At 41.5% G+C, this 21,069-nt stretch overlaps 1 protein-coding gene across 6 annotated transcripts in view; it reads left to right on the top strand.

Annotated features, from left to right (window-relative positions):
- The window catches only part of SGSM2 (small G protein signaling modulator 2), a 62,964-nt gene that overhangs the window by 1,861 nt on the left and 40,034 nt on the right, over positions 1–21,069 (top strand). For all 6 annotated transcript variants that reach the window (XM_056348796.1, XM_056348759.1, XM_056348787.1 and 3 more), the window contains exon 2: positions 6,567–6,642. In XM_056348796.1, the coding sequence (XP_056204771.1) occupies positions 6,567–6,642 (76 nt within the window). The remainder of the gene's footprint in view (positions 1–6,566; positions 6,643–21,069) is intronic.

Genomic DNA, 21,069 nt, shown 5'->3' with positions numbered 1-21,069 from the left:
AAACTTGCTACGGCCAAGGTTCCTGAGCCTGAATCTGGTGTCCTAATACTTGTTAGTGTTGACACCACAAAATGATAGACGTTTCAGTCAGCGTAGTTGACTGGAAGCGGTAGAGTAGGGATAGACATGTAAAGAACAATCTATACGTAAAATTGTAGGGCTATGTCCTAGAATGACCCAGCCAGCAGCTGGCTGCAGAGCACCGAGCAGGTGTTACCTGTTGCTTGCTCACACACTAAATGCTGCAGCTTAATGCAGCCGTGAACTTACCACTTCATTTAGAAATTTTAGCTTAAACTAGGACCTTTGAGCAAAGAGGTTTGTAAGGTTTGATTTAGAAGTGTGTGCACTTGCTCTTCCAGGTTAATGTTTAAATATATAAATAAATTTGCGAAATGTTTTTCAACTCAGAATATTGCAATCTTGTGCTAATGTACAAAATTGAAAGTGTAATGGGTTTTCATGATTCAAGCCAGCTCGAGCCAAGGGGAGCAATTGGTATATCATTAAAAAATCTGAGGCTAATTTGTTTTTAAAAGTCTCTAAAATGTTTTTAATAGGACTCTAGCTTTTAAATTACTTGAATAATGCTTGAAAGTGTTACTTGTACCTTCTATGTCATCTGCATTTTTGTTTTGTATTTGGTTTGGTATTTTTCTTCTCCAAATCCTCAAAAATGCTGTTCTAGAGGGTTTAAATTGGCTTGGCTTTTTTGGGGCTGCCCAGAGCTTTCCATCCTAAAATAGTCTTGAGAGCTTTTTGGTGACTGTTTGCACGTTAAGGTAGCACCTGTTGCCTGTGCACTGCACAGACATGTGGAAGGGGACTGTGTATGTTCTGCTCATGTTACAACAAATGGCATCAGGAGGCAGTCAGAGACACTGAGATTGAGATGCTGTTTTTCTTTTGCATAATCCATTAGTGGAGCCAGGAATTGAATACAAACCACTAGTATACCAACCAGCAGATTATGCTGCCCTTAATGATGGTAATTAACTTTTTCTAATAGAATTTTCAACCTCATTTTTTATTCTTTGTGACTTTTCACACAGCTGCTTTTACCTGTGTGCGTGTTGTGTGTTGGTTGTCTTGTTCTGAAAACTTGACTGGTCTGTGTGCATTCTCAAAGTGATCATTCTCTTCTTTCCTTGTCCTTTGAACTCAGCCTTTTCTTGCCATCAAATTATTTTCATGTAACCTCAATATCTAATGGAGTTCAGAGTAAGCATATTCTTTTTGTATGTTGTTTATACCAAGCCTATTAAAATTCAGTTGTCTTTGCAAAATATAAAGTGGTTGTCTCTGAAGTCACCTGATGCAAAGTGAGTGTTTTTTTTTTTATTTTGTCTCTCCCTCTCAACAAAAACTTTTGCATTTTTCCTTTGGGAAAATTTAATGTTTGCTTTTTCTCAGATGGGCTTTCAATTCCCACTGGTAAAGGATTTTTGTTGACTGTAACAGAAAGGAGGACAGGTAATGTGTTTTGAAAATTTAGCTCTACCTGGATTCGTGCTGAGGCTGCTTGTAAGTTCACATTTCAAATATTTATCTCTCTCTGCAGGAAAATCTGTTGTGACAAGCAGACTTATAAAACAGGCTTTTCTCTGGCCATTTTCTTCTATCTACTGAAATAGAGGGGGGTTTGCCATTTCTGTCTTCAAACAGGGCACTCTTTCTAGCTGTGAAACAAACAGGCTAACAATAGCCTTAGCAGTTTCACCCTGAAAAAAAAATCAGAGGACTTCAGAAATACAATTACTCATCCTACAAGTAAAATGCAGCCACTTCTGAGTAGAAATATAGTATTTATTTAGCAGCTTGTATTTACACCACCCAGTTTTTCATGAAGAGTAACAAAGAGGCAGTGCAGCAGGAGCGATCAGTAAATGAGATTAACAGAAACTATGCAACACAAAGAATGCATGGATGCTGGACATACGGTTTTCTCCTTTGAGGGGAAAAAAAATGCTGTGGGTATTAACGGTGGTCCTGGTTATTCCAGCATTTTGTGACCACTGTTCTTCATGTCTGATGCTGCATTGTCCCTGTGGTGCTTCTCATCATGTCCCAGCATCCCATCGTGATATATGGTTGGGGAAAGTGCTGCAACCTGTATTCTGAAAGAGTGGTGCTGGTTGGAAAGGTCATTCCTAACCCTGAAGGTTGCAGATATATTGAGATGTGCTGGGTTGGCCCTGGTCAGAAACCCATCATTGTGACAGTTTAGCAGAATTGCAGTAAGGCAAGTCCTAACCGTGCCCATTGGAACAGACCGGGAACTGTACAGAGGGATGGAAAAGGCAAAAGGCAATACCTGAGGGTCTCTTCCAGCCCTGTGCTTGTGAATAAATTGGTGTATAGTCAGTGCATATCATGTCTTTAGTAGTCTTCATTTTCTTGATCTCTTATACAGTTTGTTGCAAAATTTGGATCTATTTCCATTTTTAAAGCTTCATTATAACAACTTAAAAATCAAAGTAGTTTCTCTTGTATTTTTCTTCGGTGAATCTCATGTCATAATACACGGATTATTTAATATGTTTGGTGTTTGACTGCTTCTGAAAGTTTTGGCCATTGTAGGATGTAGGAGAAGGTCAGAGCAGTGATCCATTGTAACATTGTGCAAAAGCTTGTCAGCTTGTGTGCGAGGAGCTTGCTTTGCTTTACCTGGAAAATGCTACCACCAGGACATTCTTCACTCCTCAGATACCAAGATCTTTACTCAGATAGGTAGAGCTTTCCTATGCTTGCTCTCCAGTGGTTGGTAAATGTGGTGCAGATGGAGCCTGTTACCTTTGATGATGAATAGGTCCTGTATCGATCTTAGGAGGCACAGAGAACAGGAGGGATGTTTCCAAGGCGATGGAGGGAGCCTGTGTCACACCTCAGCCAAACCTCTGCCTCCTCCTTCCTACCCGAGCAGGTTTCTCTCCAGGCCCCTCTCTGTTAGCAGCACTGGCTCCAGCTGAAAGCTGCAGCCCTCCATCCATCCCTTGCACAAACAGTTCAGTAGGCTGAATAGATTTCTTTACCTGCAGGTCGATGGGTGAACAAGGGGGGGTGGGATGTTGATGGTTGGTTTAATGACATTCATTTGCAGTTTGGGCAGGTCCACTGATATCTGCAAGTGGGTGTCTGTGTAGGCTTATGCTCAGAAAGCTTGATTGACAAAAGCCTCCCCAGAATACAGAGACATAACAGCATAATTCCCTACAAAGGGAGCTGCACAAAATTGCAAGGGAAGAAAAAAAGGAAAAAGCTTGTGTTCCATTTGATCAGAAACATTTGATTTAGCTCCTTGCCTGGAGCATCACTGAATTACGTGGCAGTGAGGAATGACGTGGGATTGAAGAACACTGCATTCCAGCTTTTGAATCTTCATGTCTACTGTCTATGCCCTGAAATATTTTCTAATAACATTCTCTAACTCTCTAGAAAAATGTGCAAAGGCTGCTCTGTATTCGGTGGCAGTTGGGAGTGGACAGAGATTCCTTGCCTGGTCTGTGCTGCTTAGCTCAAGGTCCTGGCTTCAAAGTCTGCTGATAAGCTGACCATATGGTGCTATGTGTAAAAGCAGGGTTGATTATTACGTCTGATCTTTTTCTTTCTAATTGTTTTTTATACACTTCACATTTTTTGTTCCGGAGCTACAGACTAGGATCTAAATAACATACTGAGCTAATAAAGACTAATGATGGGTTATACCTGGGAAATGTATGATAGCAGGGAATTGGCCTCTGAGCTCCAGAGGTCTGGCTCCTAGTAAACGACTCTTCTTCCTCCCTGTTGTCAGGAATTTAATTCTGGTTGCTGTTCTCTGGGGAGCTGAGACTGATATCTCAGTCTGCAGTCTGAATGGTGCCTGAATTCATGCCTGTGATCTTTGGTTGTATGTGCATGACTTACCCTGGTGCAGCTCTCCTGCGCTTCCTCTTCTGTCCACCTTAGTGCTAGCGGCACTCGGGGTACTTTTTACCTTTAGTAAATCAGGCCTTTCATTTGGTAGATTAAATATAGTTTTGATCCAGTGAAATCAGAACAGCTGGCATGGGTTGGGTCACTGTCCTTTCACAGATGGGTCGGCTGAGGCATGGAGATGAGTTGGCTTGGAGGCAGTGGATGGCACTGTCTCTGTGCTGCTTTGCCGGAACAAGCTGCCTCCCACGTGTGAAAATGCAGGTCAGGGTATGAGCTGGAATTTAAACAAGGCAGAGCTGTGCAGCTGTCTTGTCTCCTTTCCTTTGCTGAGCTGTGGTCTGCCTAGGTGCTGTTATCTAGAAGATTGCAAACCTCTAGGTGAGGTTTGGAACAAATTTTATTGGGTTCCTGCCAAGACAAACATACATCAAGCTTATAAATCAACAATGACACAAATAAAAATGTGAGAAGGGGATTGCTGGGTAAACAGAATAATCATAGTTTTCCTGTGTGATTTCCCACCCATGAGACCTTCTCACACCTCTGCTTCTTTCTTGGTATCCTCTTACTCCTCCACCTCTCACTGCTTTACTGTAAGGTTCAAAGTTCTAACACCATGTCAGAAATTCCACATGAAGGAATAAAACTGCCTTGTTGATATTGTCAAGCTTCAGCATATGAGCAGTGAGCAAGGTTTTATAAAGTGCAAAAGACTTGCTTTGAAGTCCTCTGATACAAAATGTTCTGCTTTCAAAGCCTCTTATGTGTTTGCTTCCCCATCCCCTACCCCCCCCCCCCCCCCCCCCCAGTGTTTTCTTTGCAACCTAGAGGACTCCTGTTTGATAAGATGACCAAATTCTGTAGGACCAACTTGGTGCGGAATTTGAGGTGAGGAGAACACCGTGTGTTAAGAGGCAGCAAGTGCCGGTGCTGGAGCTGCCAGCCAGGGTGGGGGTATACGAGTGGGCATGGAGGCCTCAAGATGATTACTGGGGGGAGGCATGCTTGATTACAGCATCCAGAATTGCCCTTGCATATGATCTTACTGGAGGAAGAAGCCCTCTAAATGGGAGAAGGCACCTTCATAGGCAGCTGCCACCTCATCATTACAGCAGTACAAGTACAGCTGTTGATCAAGCAGTGCACCTGCAGCTTTTCCTGGTTCCAGTGCTGAGTGAGGCGGCTTAAAACCTTTGGACCCGTCAGTGCTGCAACGAATTGGTAACCCAGCTAGTTTTAAAATTGTTATCTCAGGTACCAGACTTAGCCTAAGGAGAGCTGAGTGCACAGTTGCCAGCCCTGCTGGGAAGCGTGTGTCGTCTCCCAGGTTTGCAGACCTAGCCCCTGTGGCAGGCTAGTGGGGACCATTGCTGTGCAGCTTGCGCTGGCACTCAGCTCAGACCAAGTTGGTGTACAGGCCGTGCTGCTGAGCTTGTTGGTAAAGAGTAGCTACGCAGTGATAACCTGCCAGATAATTCACTATTTGTTGGATTCCAGGACTGCTGTAAAAATCGTTTTCAAGTTAAAAAGAAAAAAAAATGTTGGAAGAAAAGAGTATCTTGCTAAATCTTCTGCCACAGTAGCGCTTACTTTCATATATTGAAAGTGATGTGGCATTTATTTAGGCAGAGTGTCCTGACTCTGTAATTATAGCTCACAAATGAGAGAAGCAAAAATGATTGTGGATTTGTATCTGGAAAAGCAAGTGCTCCATGGCCAGGAAGGAACGAGTGTTTGATAAATGGGTTGGTTGAGGCAAATGGGTTTCATCTGGTTGAGGAAGCCATTGCGGGAGGAATAAGCTAGCAGGTAAGTGGAGGGTAACTGCAGCCTTTCTTCAAGAGCCTAATTGTAAGATTTGTCTGTTTTCTTTAATTTTTGAAAGTCAGTAATCTACAATTAATTCCCTTGGGAGCTTGACATATCTGCCTTGAAACTGGAGAGGAACTTTGTCTTAAATCAGTAAGAAGTGTGATAAATGTGAGTTTATTTGCTGTAATTGTTAAATTGTGTCTAGAAGCAAAAACTGAAGTCACTGTCTTCTCTATAGGTACTATATTATTTTTGTATAATGTCTGGTGCAGCAGAGCTTTGAGGGCGTAATTTGTAATTACTGTGTCATGTAGAGTCCCCAAACAGGGGAAACGTTGCTGTAAACCTCTCTTGGAATGTATGCCTGTGTAGCTCAGGGATTCATTGTGCTTGAAAAAGAGGTGAATGCCACAAGTGGAAAGAAGACATGGCAATATGTAATCCTGCTTCATAAGCAGAAGTAACTGTACGCAGGAAGGCCATGGATGAATCATGTTATTGTGGATTTTGCACAGCCCTTTGGAACTTCCGCTGAAGTTCTCTGGAGGGCACTCTGAGGTATGCCCCTATAAAAGCTGAATTATTTCAGAGCACCCAAACAGACCTGTCCTTTTTCTACCAGAGGTTCCTTTATCCCATGAAAAGCTGCTCAGGTTTGTCCTTCCTTTTTCTTCTTAAATGCTTGTATCCTTCCTTCCCTGCAAAATGTAACCTGTGCGTGAGTTGTTAGTCTTTTGGTGATGGGGAAGGGGCAAGTAAAGGTTGGAGCTGAAACTCCCAAGCACTGTGCTGGTTTGTGCTGAGATCTTACAATCACTTCTTTCTATTTATTTCAGGTAAAGCAGATCATGGAAGAAGCTGTTACCCGGAAATTTGTACATGAAGACAGCAGTCACATCATTGCCTTATGTGGTAAATAACACACAAAAGAGTTAATGCTACATAATCTTACTTTTCCTATAGAAATGTATATTCCCTGCTGTCAGAGGTAAATGCAGGGGTTTAGATCTAAGAAATCATGGAGTTCAAGCCCGTGTCACTTTTCATTTGCTACATCTGTGTGTACATTACAAATAAGAAAGTAACTTATTAAAATGGCATTATCCAAAATAAGTACCAAGCCAAAATGATGAGGTAATTTACTAGGAAGCACTAGTTGGTTAAATAATGTATATTTGGAGATAACTGCCAAAAGATGGAGTTAAAATCTGGCAGCTGCGTTCTTCCAGCTGAAAGTACTTTGTTCTGTAAATTGTCTCAATCTATTTGAAGAATAAGGTGTCTCATTTTGAGTATAGGTGTATAGTATCCAGTCCAAAAAGTCATGGAAAGAGCTATTGCCATTTTTAATGAAGGAGAAGCAATGGAAATCTCAGTCATTTTTCTGGCATCATGCCACCAGCTAATTGGTGCGTCTCAGATCTTCACAGTGCTTCTTTGCTCTCCGCTGTGCATTGAATGCTGTATTACATAAATGGTGCATTTGAGAGACTGAGGTTTAGACTTTGATGTTGTGGACATTGTTGTATATTTTTAAATATAATCAGTGAGATATTATATTGGTGACTTTTCCTCATGACTGTAAGAATTAGCAAGAAAATAAAATGTCTTTGGAGATAATACCATGTATACTAAGGGCAGCTGCTGTTTCAGAACTCTGTGAACCAATCAAGATTCAAATAAATTCTAAAATTTGGTGGTGGTTCACCTGGTTCCTGCAGACTTAGGCTGCTGCGTGTGTGTGTTGTGACGATGGAGTGGAGCGTACCCTGTGTAGGTCGGTGGGTAAAGGATGGTCCAATGCTGGGTTTCTCAGTAGAGGTCAGCTCCTGAAACTTCACACAAAGTACTCCTTTGGAGACTTAGCCACTTCATTCAGTGCCTGAGAAGGAACTATTGAATGCTGGTTCAACAGTTCTGAAATCTAGCCCATAATATACCAGGGCAAATAAAAATTTAACGCTATTCATCAGGCTTTGGTGTGTAGAGAAATATCACAGCAAGGTACTGCTGAGAATTAAAGCTATGTGCATTTGTAAATATGTATGTTGGCTTGTGAATTCTTGGCTGCTTTCTCTTCGTGCTTCAATTTGAAGACTTAACTGGGAGCGATGCTGAAAGTGATTGGAGAACAGCCATCATCTAAACACTTCTGGGTTTACAGAGCGAAGCATTTGCAGCCAAGCATACCCAGTTGTGTGCGGATGACAGTGGAGAGGTTAAGACAAGTGGAAGTTAGATTTGGCTGTGGAGATAAGTGGACTGTTCAGACAAAGAAGTATTGACACATTACTGAAAGCCAAAGCATAGTAGTCTTTTACTGTTGCAGCATTGAAATTCCACCTTGCTCTGCTGTGCGTGATTATTATGTATGCAAGGCTAATCTTTCACTAGCCTGCTTGCTGTTTCCAAGTTATCTTTTATTTACAGCTTAGCAGAATTTATTCATTCCTACATAGTCAGTGCAGGAATGCATGATTTGTCCACGTTTTCTGGCTAATGTTTTATTGCTATTCATATAGGCTGTAGCAGTTTCCTCCATTCAGGTTGTGGTTATGTTAAATATTCCCCTTTTGTCTACTGTACATTTGTACTATATGGAGGAGGAAAATGGTCCCGAGACAGAAGCAGGTGAAGGAACCCTGAGCCAATGCTGTTGCTGCAGGCTGCCTGTTTGTTCTAGAGAGCTCCTAGTGTTGTGTGTCTGTTCTCTGTCTTTGAAACTATTCTCTAAGACGTGCTGCAGTGTTGATGTAAGGGGTAGTGGGGCGGCAGCTATTTCTGTTAGAATCTGCTTGGCCAAAATTAGGAATACTGTACAATCTTTTTAATACTTCTCCCTTCCTCTCACTGTGATTCCAGTTGGGTTTGTGTTCTGAATTCTGTAGAGTCTGAAGAACTGGTAACTCTCCATGAGCTGCCTTATTATTGCCCAGCAATCCTACCTGTCCTAAGGAAGTATTCCAACCTGCAGCTGCTTTGAATGTAGGACTTAATTAACTCTAAATGAGAAGTAGGTGAAGCTGAATGTTCTGCCATCACTTCAGCTAATTGAATGCAGAAACAGTTTCCAGTAGATTTGGCTAACGGCTCCTGGCTGGGACTCTCCTGTGTGTGCAGTTCTCTTCCCTCCCCCACTCCAGTTTCATGTGCCTCTTCAAGAGGTTTTTCCCTCCTATTTAAAATTAGATTGGCTCAGTACATGAGTCATTTTCAGTGAATCTTTGTTATAAATATAGATTTCTTGTGAATCATTTTACTCTCCTGCAAGGCTGAGTTTAGTAAGAGTCTCTTAAATACATGGTAGCTGATTTTCAGGGCCTGTCTGCATCAGTAACTGAAATTTTCCTAGCTCTCCTAGGTCCTAAATGGCTAAAGATGCCAATTAAATAGTGTGGGCCACTTTTCCTACACCTTTTTTTGATGCCTCTCTGTTACAGTACATGGGGTTTGTAAGCATAAGAAACTCCAAGACTGAGATGGCAGGTTTAGTGGTCACTCTTCAGCCCCATGCAGCATTTCTGAGCTTAGGTCCATCATCTGTTAAGCAGGAGAAGGTTGTTCATGTCATATTACTGCGGGGCATTGAGCCTGAATGGGTTTTCTCACAGTTTAGCTAGCCCTTAAGATGTGTCTCCATGGTCCTGGATTCAGTCCACAGGGTGCAGTTGGACAGAAGAGCAGGACACGTTGTGTAAGGTTCATTTGCAAATCTAAAGGAGCTTATATTGGATTTGACTCTGTGGAGATAGTTGGCATCCAGTGGGTAGGAGGGCTCCTTTCCCTGAGGCTACAGAAAACTTGTCTTAAGATAGGAGAGACAGTCTTCACACTACCTGTCTAACATGCTGAGCACCGAGTATGAAGCAGTGAGTTCACCTTTGCAAGCTCCTGAAGGAAATGCCATTCTCCAGAGCTGGGACAGCTCTGTGCCACCCTTCCTGGTCCGTGGAGGAATAATGCCTCTGTGCAGGTCAGTTTGCTCATCCAGTGGGAGAGATTTGTTGTAAGCCAAGACATTGTGGTTACAATCTGTAGTCTTCACCTCTGTGATCTAAGAAAAGGAAAACAGTGTGGACATTTTCATCCTTGTGGGAAGCATTGCAGACGCTTTTGCATTTGTTCTCAACACAGTCTGTAACCTAGTTACATTCCAGCTACGTTGTCATCCTATCTGGTTAAAAGACCAAGCTCTGTGATTCAGAGCCGTACTGGTTCAGTTTGGACTGTGTGCAGTGCTGGGACAAAAATTCCAAATTCCTTTGGGCTACCAGGTTGCTGTTGAATGAATTTCACTGGTATTGTGTTGTCAGTCAGAGTATAATGAAATGACGCAAGCTCTGTGGATATTTGTAGCATCTTTAGTGGACAGGCATTTCTGTTAGAAACTGGATGTGGATGTTTTCAGCCTGGGTTATCTGGTGCTGTTTCCTTAGTAACGGTAGCTGACATCGTGTGACGTAAGTTCTTTGCTTCTTCAGCTGAGTGCCATCTCTGCAGGCACGGGAGAGCACTGTCACTCTCCTGCATTCTTCCTTTCACCACCTTGCCTGAAGTTTTCATGACTAGTCATGTCCTTGCCAGCAATACTGGCCCTTTCCAGCTTTTACACTTCTGAGGGAAAGGGGAAAAAACTGTCTCTGCAGTTCCTATTGTGTGTTTGCCAGTAATCAGCAAGTAGGGTTTTTCAGTTCAGTGCATTATACTTACTGTGGTAGTCCAAAAAGCACCTGCAGTTTTGCTAAGCCGCCTTCTGCATGGTTGCCCATCTTTTGATCTGATAGTAATAAGCAAAGAATTGAAAACCTGTTTAAATCAGCTTCATACAGCAAACATAATGGAACATGCCTTATGAACAGATTCAAGAAAAGGTTACCCAAATGTTGTTCTTTATGTCTTTGAGGGTTTGTAGCTTGTGTCATGAATCTCACAAGGACTGGTTTTCTCCAACTGGTCTCTGTTATGCGTCCAGTCAAGATCTTTCATTAACTTACTTTTAAATATTTCTTCTCTTTTCCCCTTTTCATCTAAAAAACCAAAATAATTGTACAGAAGGTTTCACAGAAGCTGGAAATGTACCAGATTAAGGTATCTTTACTCCAGATGTACAAAGTCAATTCAAACTGTGCTTCATAACACTGTTTATCCTGTTCAAAAAAACCCACAAAAAACAAGCCCTTCAGATACTTTCAATATCTTTGAAACCAGCATTTTAATGTTTTTCAAAGAGCTGTCTCATTTCCAGTGGATGCATTTAATGTGAGTGTGATGAGCTCTGTTGTCCTATCTGCTCAGCAGGGTAGCACCAAGGAATCGGGGCAGCCAGAACTGGTGCCTTCAGCAGGGCACAGGCCAGTTTTAGGGGTCCACATTGGAAAAGAGAAACTTTGGGAAAAGATTCTGCAGACTGATCTTCCTTCTCTGCCATTCATCCAAGTTATTGCATCCATGGTGGAACAGGTGGCTGGATTCTGTTCATTGCAACAGAATGGGTCATGGGGACATTTGTTTAATGCACTTCATGTTTTGCTTGTTTATTCTGTGAGCAGAGCTGTAATAACTGCCAGTTATTCTCATGCTGAAAATAATTGGCATAGATTTCAGGTGGATTATTGAGAGCTGGGATGTGCCAGAATCAAAACACATATTGTTTAGGTGTAAATCTAGTGTGCCTGCTTGCCAAAGTGAATGCAGATACTGCATTTTGGGGGAAGGTTGGTGGTAAAAATGGTAACTTGGGCACTGTCAAACATGCAAAACTTGGCCTTTCAATGAATATTTTATTCAAATTAGAGAAGGGATGAACTGCACAAAAAGCTTTTTTTGGCCTGTATAATAAATCTGCTACCAGTAATTAAACTAATTAATTAAAATGTACAGAATCACTTTGTGGTTGAAATTAAAAGGCCAGCTCTGATTTTGAGCTTTAGAACGGTATTTAAAGTTGTGCTTGAGGCTTCTTGTAAACCTTCTTTGAGGATAGCAGGTTGGCGTTGCACATCCTTGGGATGTGAACAGAGAGGAGAGAGTTGTGGGTGTCTGTCACTGTCCCTGGGAATTGCGCTGCTAGACCTCCCCAGGGATCCATCTGGATCAGTACAGGAACTGTGGTGGGAAGCGATGGGTTTATCACAGGGGCATTGCCACTGGCTGTGCCTTTCCTCCCACATCAGTGGCTGGTGTTGATTTCCCCTGGAGGAAGGATGATAGCTGCAGCAGTTGCATTCCTTGTAGCTGTGCTTGGTCCATGTCTAAAAATGATCAGTGTGATACTGCTGGATGGCTTCAAAAGAAGGCCTTTCATCCCTGTGGGGGCATTCCTCCTTAGAGCGTTATGGGCAGTACTTGTAAAATTTTTATTTATTTATTTATTTATTTTCTTGTGGCAGGCAAATTTCTTCTCTTTTGCCCAAGTAATGATAGAGAAGGTGTTGCACCAAGGAAGCCCTGTTTGGTGCACTGCAGTGAGAGACTTTTATTTGTTCTGGAGCCTCACATCTGCACCGCCTGTTTCTAAGCTCTCAGAATGCCTGGTCTTGTTAACTGGCTGCCTGCCAGCTGCAGTGTGCATCTGCTGGAGTGTCTGAACTTGAACTCAAGTCAGCTGGGAGTAGGCTGTAGGTTTGGATTTGCTGTTTCAGGCAGCTGTGTCTGGGTTTACCATACCACTGAATTTTTTTGCTGTCAAAGGGAAGACCTGTAGATCCAAGTGCCTGTCTGTATTGCATCACACGTTCCTGTTGATACTGAGATGTTGATGCAAGCGTGACCAAACCACTTGTAAACTAGAAAGCAAAGAAGCTGAACTCAAATTCTATAAGACATAGACACTTTTCTATCAAAGAAAATGACAAAACTCCTATTTTTTTTGTTTCCTTGATACTTTAGAGATCTCTTTTGGTATACTTTGGATACTTCATGTGTACTGTTTCTTTCCATTTCCAGTTACTAATATAATTTGATTTACCCCCAGTCTTGGCCACATTCCTTCAGAGGCATTTGCAAATATATATTTTTCCTTACCTCAGTGTCATTTAATTATCTTTGCTTTCCAGATCTGTTCTAAAGCTGCATTTTATCTAGAACAGACTTTCAGACCAGAAACGTTTACCCCCTTGTAAAACCAAGCAGTAAATTTGCTATTTCTGAATGTTAAGTTACTGTCCTATCTTGATGGATTTGTTGAGTATACTTGCTGCAGAACCTGCGTTTCCATGTGCTGGTCCATTCTAGACTGGATGTGCAGAGAAGAGGAACAGAGTCTCTCCTGTGAGAGGAGATGAGAGAGCATGGCTTGTTCAGCCTAGGAAACAAGCAAGTCCCCTTGATTGAGCTGCATTAACCACAGGTTTTGTTGTTTCCATTTCCATTATGCATATTGCTTTTCTTATTAAGTGATGAAAATTACTGTGTTTTCTGGGTACTGCTGTGCTTAAATATTACATCTGGGAAAAAAAAACAACGAACCCAAACACCATGTCTTGATCTGTGCCGTAATATGTTGAGAAAGGTTATATGGTTTGACTGCAGAGCTGGATCTGAATATTAAATGAAGGTGTTTATACATGATCTGTGACTGCATTTAGTCATGCATGCAGCCCTTTTAAACAAAAGAAGGATGTGATCACTGCACTGGGAGGAGCTTATGATATAATGAATTGACGTTGGTAAGCAGACCTTGAAGCGGTGCTCTTTCTCTGTGTGAATAATACATTGGAGAGGTGGCCTAAGGCCTTTCAGTGACTTGTACCATCCCAAAGTGGGCAGACACTTGCCTGAACATGAACTGAGTGCTGACTTGCCCAGCTGCTAGTCCAGCGTTTTCTGGAAGCCCCTGCTTGTGAAACCTTTGGTGGTTGCTGGACATGGTAGCAGAGCGAGGGTGAGTGAGGAGGTGGATGTATGAGGAGACCCGTGTGACAGCTGCATGGTGCTGTGTGTGCACCTGGCCAACTCTGCAGCATGCATCCTTTCTTCTGTGGGTGACTTCCAGGTCTTTACACGTGATGTGCCCAGTGAGTAGTATCATACTACTTCTCAGTACGGTTTCTCTTATATGCTCCTCTAAGTTGTGAAGTAGCTCCTTCAGTTTCCCTGCATTTGCTTCAGTGCAATGAGACTAGAACGTGATCTTTGGCTTTGGACAGGTTGTGTTAAAGCCAGAGGTGGACTCCAGGCTGAAAATGGCTGCTTCTGTGAAATACTCCTTAGCTGATATTTATATTGCTCTTCAGGTAGAGCAATAGGAACACACTGTTTTGTCTGTTTTAACCTATGTGCGTATTGCATGCAATCTGCCAGTTTTACCCATCCCTCATGTACTCCGTGGACTTGATGCCACTGATATTAGCCTGTGTGGTGGTTTTGAGGATGTGAGACTGGAATTCCTGTCACTGTTATTTCAGAGACTTTTAAAATGGGTTTTAAAATCTCATTCAGAGTTGCTGACCCGGTGCAGTAAGTATCTTTGAACTCTGTCTTGGGGTGTATCTCCTGCTGTGTACTCTTGCTTTCAAGCTCCTAAAGTGTCTCCATACATCAGGACTGCAGCAGCATTTACTGGTCTTGGGAGGAAAGTGGAGGAAAGCTATCGCACACAAGTGCTTTTGAAGCGTCTGTGCTTTAGGCTTTATTTCTGTGCTCAAGAGGAGATCTGATGTGGGGGCCCCATACCCGTCCATTACAGTTTCCTTTCACCTAGCCCTGGGGCACCTAGGCTTGGATAATTGTCAGTGTAAGATGATTTCTTCTCAGCAAATAAGAGGGAAATGTTATTTGGAATAGCTCTGTATCAGTGAGTATGTGTTCACAGCAGGACTGGCAGATTCTGAGAAGCAGAATTGTTCTTGGGTCCTGTTAACATTTTAGAACCAATTCAGTCTATGACGTGATTGAAGTTAATCTGTAAAACACTAAGATTAGACTTTCTATGAAACAATTTAACACTTACCTCCCAGCTTTAATTAGGTGTCATCACAGCTTCCTAAAGCAGGTGAATGCTCAATTAATTTTGGAGGTGGTCGACAACAGGAAAGTAGTTGTGTGGCTGGATTTTCTGCTACATGCTTGGTCTGGAATTAGTTTAGATCTTAAGTTTCAGGGTCTGTAAATGTGTGCAGGAATACAATCAGATAGCTTCAGCTGAAATCCTGGAAGTCTCTGTCAAAGCTGGCAGTGGAAAACCAGGAAACCTTTGAACATGAATATGGCTGGTGACTCCTCAAGAGTAGGTATCTGGGGTTTTTCAGGGATGGTTAGTGTGTCTGGGTTGCAGGATTGCCTGGTAGTGCTGGTTAGGAATCTAAGTTGCTAAACATACTTAAGGGTTAACCACAAAAATGTGGTTAGTTGTGGGACTGTTTTCTTCACTGGTCTTAGGATGAGTTGTTATCCCATTTTGCACAAAGTTAATTGTGTTTGAAAGAGAAGATCTAATTAGGAACCAATGACTGGATGATGCTGGAGCTTGTGTTCTGTTTTTTCTCGTTCAGGACCTGAAATCCAGGCAATTATCAGAGTCACCAAATGTCACAATTGCCAGCCCCAAGCAATGAAAAATCATGAGTCAGAAATCTTTTCCTTTGTGGCCCTAACTTACAAGACGGGATTAAAGTTTGTGACAGGAAAATAAAATCAACTGAGGAATAGAAATGTATTTCTTAAATACGTTTCTTATCTGGAGATTCTTATCCAGTGGCATGCTTCAAGATGGTGAAGCTTTCAGAAGAATATCAAATACTTACAGACTTGCTGTAAAATCATGGAAGGTGGCAGTGTGGGAAACTGATCTTTCTTTGGTTTTAAGGTGAGAATTAAGTTCCTGATAGAAGCCCTTTCTCTGCCTCCTATATGAAGTATGGCAACAAAATGGTAACAGATGAAAGGAACAGGATATTTATTTGGAGCTATTCTGGAACTCATTTCTGGAGTGTCCCGAGTGTCCACACAACAAGCTGTTCCCATCAATTTCAGCTGGAGTTACAGCCTTCAGTTCCTCTGAAAATCAGTCCCATTAGGAAGAGATGCCTTATGCTTTAGAGTTTTTAGGTGATTCCCTTGTGGCCTCTAAATAGCACAGTGCTCCTAGGTTGGACAAGAAATTAAGAATTCAGTTTCCTCTTTCTTTTTTCCTTAGCTCACAGAAATGTAACTTAGATAGAAATAGATGTAAATAACTGTTGTCCAACCAGATAGCTTATTATTTAAATTCTTCTGGCTTTTAACCCTTGGCATTGATACTTTTAAAAATTTAGTTAATCTGCTATGGAAATGCATGTCTTGTAAAGAAAATATGAGCCCCTCCCTGTTTTAGTACTCCTATTTGGAAAACAAATGGAACATTTTCAGTGATGAATAATGCTTATAAAGTAGTTTACAGAGATTCTACCTTGCTTCATAAATGTGTTAGCCCAAAGAGAGTACCAGAGGTGATCATAATTGGAGAGAGGCAGAATTTTTTTCACACAAATTTAAAAGGTGTTTGATTGTGCTCCAAAGATGACTGTTTTAAAGTAATGAGTTGTGTGCTATGGAGGAATAATAATAATAATAATAATAAACCCAAACGCCACCCCACCTCCACCCCCCAAAAATCCCCCACAGCCTGGAAGAGAGTGAATATTAGCTCTGATGTGAAATGAAACCATTTTTGAACTGCACAATTTTTTCAATTTAAGAAGGCAAATAATATCTCTCATGGGTTTTAGAGCACTTTGCTAAACACTTTAGTCCTGGGCCATTGAATTGGATCATGCTCAATTATTTAGAGGAACCTCTGTAATTTTATTTACCATTAATAGTGTTTAATGGAAACACTTCCATTTTCTGAAGATTATTGAAATTCTTGAAGCTTAATGGTCAAGATTTTAAAGAGCAGTAGTCACCAGCTTCCAGCCCTGATGTTTCCCAGCCAGAGCTATCTTTAGAAGTGAGGATTGTCCATTTAGATATTTTTTCTCCCCCCAGGGATTTATGGAAAATGCCATGGCTGTGTCCTGTCTGTGTGGCAGAGCAAAACACAAGTAGCTTGACTCCAGGTGTACTTTAACCATTAAACCACAGAGCTTGGATGTTCAGTTCCCAGTAACTGCTGGTTTTACCTTGCTTCCAGGGCGAAAAGGTGCTTTCTCCTGGTACGGATTCAAAACATCCAGCTAACTCTAAGCAGAGTTTTCAAATTAAATTGTTCTTTTATAGCGTGTTTTCAGCTTTTCTTTAACAGTGAATCTCCTTTCACATGAAATCTCCAAGAATGAAATGAAAAGTTTTTTTTTCTGGTAGTCATCAAGTGTGATTTTGCTGATGGACTTTTCCAGGCAGAGTCTGTCTCCCCCTAGACAGCTGCACAGAACTAGGTCCTGTGCATTCCTGATCACAGATAACGTCTCTTTGTGCTGTTGTAAGATAAAAATACTTGGTGTTCTTCTAGTACCTATCACCTGGGTAGTTTCCTTTGCATGAATTCAAAGTGATTTGCTACATTAGCACTTTAACAAACACTAGTAAAAGTAATAGATACTTTAAAGGTCTTTATTTTGCAGCTTGAAATAAAAATGAAATTATATATGAAAATAGTTTGCCCTCCCAGTTGATTTAACATTGGGCGTATTGACTTCTCAGCTGACAGTCAGAGTAACAGTTACAGCAGAAACACAGTGCCTTTTAACTCCCTAAGGTACCAGTCTCTTAGCAGTGCTGATGTTCTAACATAACCATGGCTGCTGTAAATAAGAACGTGTAATAAATATACCAGACTTGTAGTGAAGCTGCAAGCTTCACATGTCCACAGCCTTGTGGTGAAATGAGAAATGGGTATATGCTAAAGGAAAGTACTGAATATATCAGCAATGGGAGAAACGCATCAGCATGGATAACTTGAATGTGTGTAGCTATTAAGGGATGCTTTGTTGTAAAGCATGACTTGTACTTAAGTGCCAAAGCATTAGCTTGAAGTTGTGATTATAAAGAAAATATTTAATTGGACTTTACTTTTATACTTCTGCTTCCTCGTCTTCTATGAAGCAATTTGTTCCTTTGTACGAAGGGTACTTCCTCTATCTCAGTGACATATAAACTCTTTCATTGTGGAGGTTTGTGCACACAACCCTGAAAATTGAGAAGTGATTACAGACATCTTTATATCATTCATACTATGATATTTAAACCACAGCAACAGAGGTCAGAGGAAGCTAGAAGTTCAAAATTAATGCTTTTTTTTTTTACTGCTTTTTATTCTGATAGGTGAGGGAATCCTTCCATCTCGGTTGCAGTGGTTGTTACGTGCTTGGATTTGATGAATGATGTGTTGAAGATCAGGTGAGGCAGGTAGGAGTGAGAGCTCAGCTGCAGGACAGTTCTCCTTATTATCCTTGTCTGGTGTCCCATAAGTGTAGTTGGATTTGCCAAATGAAGTCCCTTATTTGCATATGAAGTCCCCTTATTGCATTATATATCTCCTATATCTGGAGAGTCTATGATCCTTGGCATTTGAAGAAGGATGTCAGATGGGGATTGAGACTTAAAACACATGCTTGATACTCAGTTTTTCCTCTATTCCGTAAAATGCACACAGCAGTGCATTTGGACAAATGCAAAGGAGACCCTTTGAACAAAGGAGCAAACTTGGCATCTTCTCTGCAGTCATTTGCTCCTTAGCTAGTATGCAGGTACAGCTGGGTATCTCATCTGCTCAGTATGCATTTCTCAGTGACATAGCATGCTATAACTTCGTAATAAAATGGGTTTCAAAACTGGGCAGGTCTGTGATTAGCTAGGTAATGCAACAGCAGCTAGAGATCGTGATCATCTGATTGCTTCTTTATCATCCTCTTTTCACTTGTTCTTATTTTCTTCAGCCTCATGAATTCAATTCCCTGTGCACAGTTTCCATGAAAACAAGGTGTTTAACTCCGGTATTTCTTCCTGTCTAAGGAAAATCTCAACTGCTAAATAAACCCCATAAACAGTCCTTCCACAGGCTGTCTTTTCTCTGCTTACCACCCTTCCAGCCCCACCCCTAGAGCTCTCTTATTTCACACTCCATTAAGTCATGTCAAGATACTCATAAAGGCAAGAAAGGAGAACACTGAACTTGTTCACCTGACCCTGCAAGAAGCAGCCTTGTTGAAGTCATAAAAAAGTGACATTTCCAAAGCTTGTTGGGGACCGTGATTATTTGGACTGTAAATCAATAACATATCTGCGCTTAATTAAATTCAGCTGTGGATACTGCAGGGCTTGTTCCTCAAAACTGGCTGGAGTTAATGAATTTTTAGGTGGCTGCTGTCAGCTGAACCATACAAGGGAGTTACCTGAGTTGTGTTGATTTATTCCAAGTGCAGCGCTGCTCTTCCAATCTATACATAATGAATATCTGTGTCTTTCTGTAGCTAGTTTTTGTATATATTTATCATTGTAAGTATAGATAGTGACAGTAGGCAGGCTCAGGATCGCATTGTGCTATGCTCAGGAAGCTTACAGTGATTATTTACCCATGTGCGTGCATACATATAAATGAAAGCATGTGTATGTGTGTACAAACTACCTCTTTGTACACAAAGCTACCTCTTGATGTCTTTCTGCTGTTATCAGTTCCTCCAGAAACAGCTAAATCTTAATTGATTCTTATGTCTTTTTACAGTGTCACATTCCGAAAAAGGAAAATCAGGTAATTTTCTTTAAAACAGGCAAATTACTTCATTTTCCTAACCCAGTAGTTCTTCTAACTATAACCCCTAAAACATTTTGTGTGCTACCTTTTTAGGCAGCAATCTGAGCTCTGCATTCTGCGGTTTGCAACTCCAGGGGGATTACCTATTTTTGGTTTCTCAAAAATATAGAAAAGTGGGTTTGCAAAAACTCGGTTTACCTAACCCTCCATCCAGCTCTTCTCCCCCAAGGTAGTTCTCTGTCAAGATTATTTTTTCCCACCCCTTAGCTCTACCATGTAATCTTGATGTTGTTTCCGTTGTGTGCTGGTTGGGTTTTATGCACGTGTGTCTGAGTGTGGTTGTAATACACAATCTCTGTTTTCAACGGATGGAATATACATGCTGATGCACTATGGAAATGGGGAAGGGGAGTGTTTGTGCATACCATACCCATTTGTGTATTCAGTTAAAATTTCTTGTCATTTCTGATGCTGTCTGGCAGAACAATAGGAGGGTGCGTATATTGTATTCAGGGTAGATGAATGAGTTCAGTTTGTTTTCACCTATTCCCACAAGCCTACAAGATGAATGCCAAGAGCCTACCATAGAAAATTGATTTAAATCCAAGAGCTGGCCAAGAAACAATGCTGATTGCCTTGCAGATTACCAGAATGCAAGAAGCATAAGCAGCCTAACTGGAAGGCAGTGAGCTTTTGGAGGCCTTCCTGCCCACAAAAGGAGAGACTTTCCTGGGGAGATGTAGAGGTTTTCAGGCAGAAGAGTTTGTCGGTACTGCTTTATTTCACTGTGTAAAGTGTACTTTTACTGCTTCAATCCAGTGCTTAGCAAACAGAAATCTAATTTTTGTGGTTGGTTTAAAACAGAAGAGAAACAACAAGAGAAAAGGTAGGTGGAGCTAAGGAGATATCCTCAGATACCTTGTATTTTCTCTCTGTAGAGGCATTTTGAGCACCACTGTGAAGGTCCTCTCGTGTCTTTTAAAAGATTCAGCAGCTTGAGATGATTTTTCCGCAGGTTTGTTCAGGATGGTGACATTTCCTTTTTGATGGAGCTTGGCTGTGTGTGCATGTGCAGGATAGTGTGATTGTGGGTGATGTTGACAAGGTGCAATGAGATCGGTGTCTGCCTTTGGACACACCATAAATAAAAAGACCTTGACTTCTCCAGGCAGCTGACCTCTTTAACTAATGTGCTGTGAAGCTTCTGTGCCACTTGCTGCATCGCAGGGGTGCCTTCCTGCTGTCATACGCTGCAGAGGTGACCGTATATGATCCCCTGGGTTGGAATAGGAGGGCATCTGTGTTGCAAGATGTGCTGCCCTTCTCAAATGTTTTGTAGTTTAACTGGATAAAAGCTGCTGTGTATTTGAAAGCTAATTCAGGTTAGGTCAGATGTGAATGCAATCAGTTAGCTGTTCCGGAATAATTGGCTTGTATAAAGGAGCACAGAGGGAAAAGCTGGAGACACAGTACTGTTAGCATATCTGTGGGTGAAGCTGAGGAGAATGAAGTGACTTGAATGTCGCAGAGGCTGGAACTGTAACCTGAACGCAGATCTAAGGGTGCCTTACAGATAGCACTGAACATGGTGCGTTAATCTCTCATCCCATGGAATAGATGTTCTGAGGCAATCCAACAACTAATTTCAGTGTCTCTCCCCTTCCAAATAA

The sequence above is a fragment of the Falco biarmicus genome, chromosome 1 (assembly GCF_023638135.1).
Source record: "Falco biarmicus isolate bFalBia1 chromosome 1, bFalBia1.pri, whole genome shotgun sequence".
NCBI classification, from domain to species: Eukaryota; Metazoa; Chordata; class Aves; order Falconiformes; family Falconidae; genus Falco; species Falco biarmicus.
Note: the sequence above shows the minus strand (reverse complement) of the source record. Positions and strands in the feature narration are given on the sequence as shown.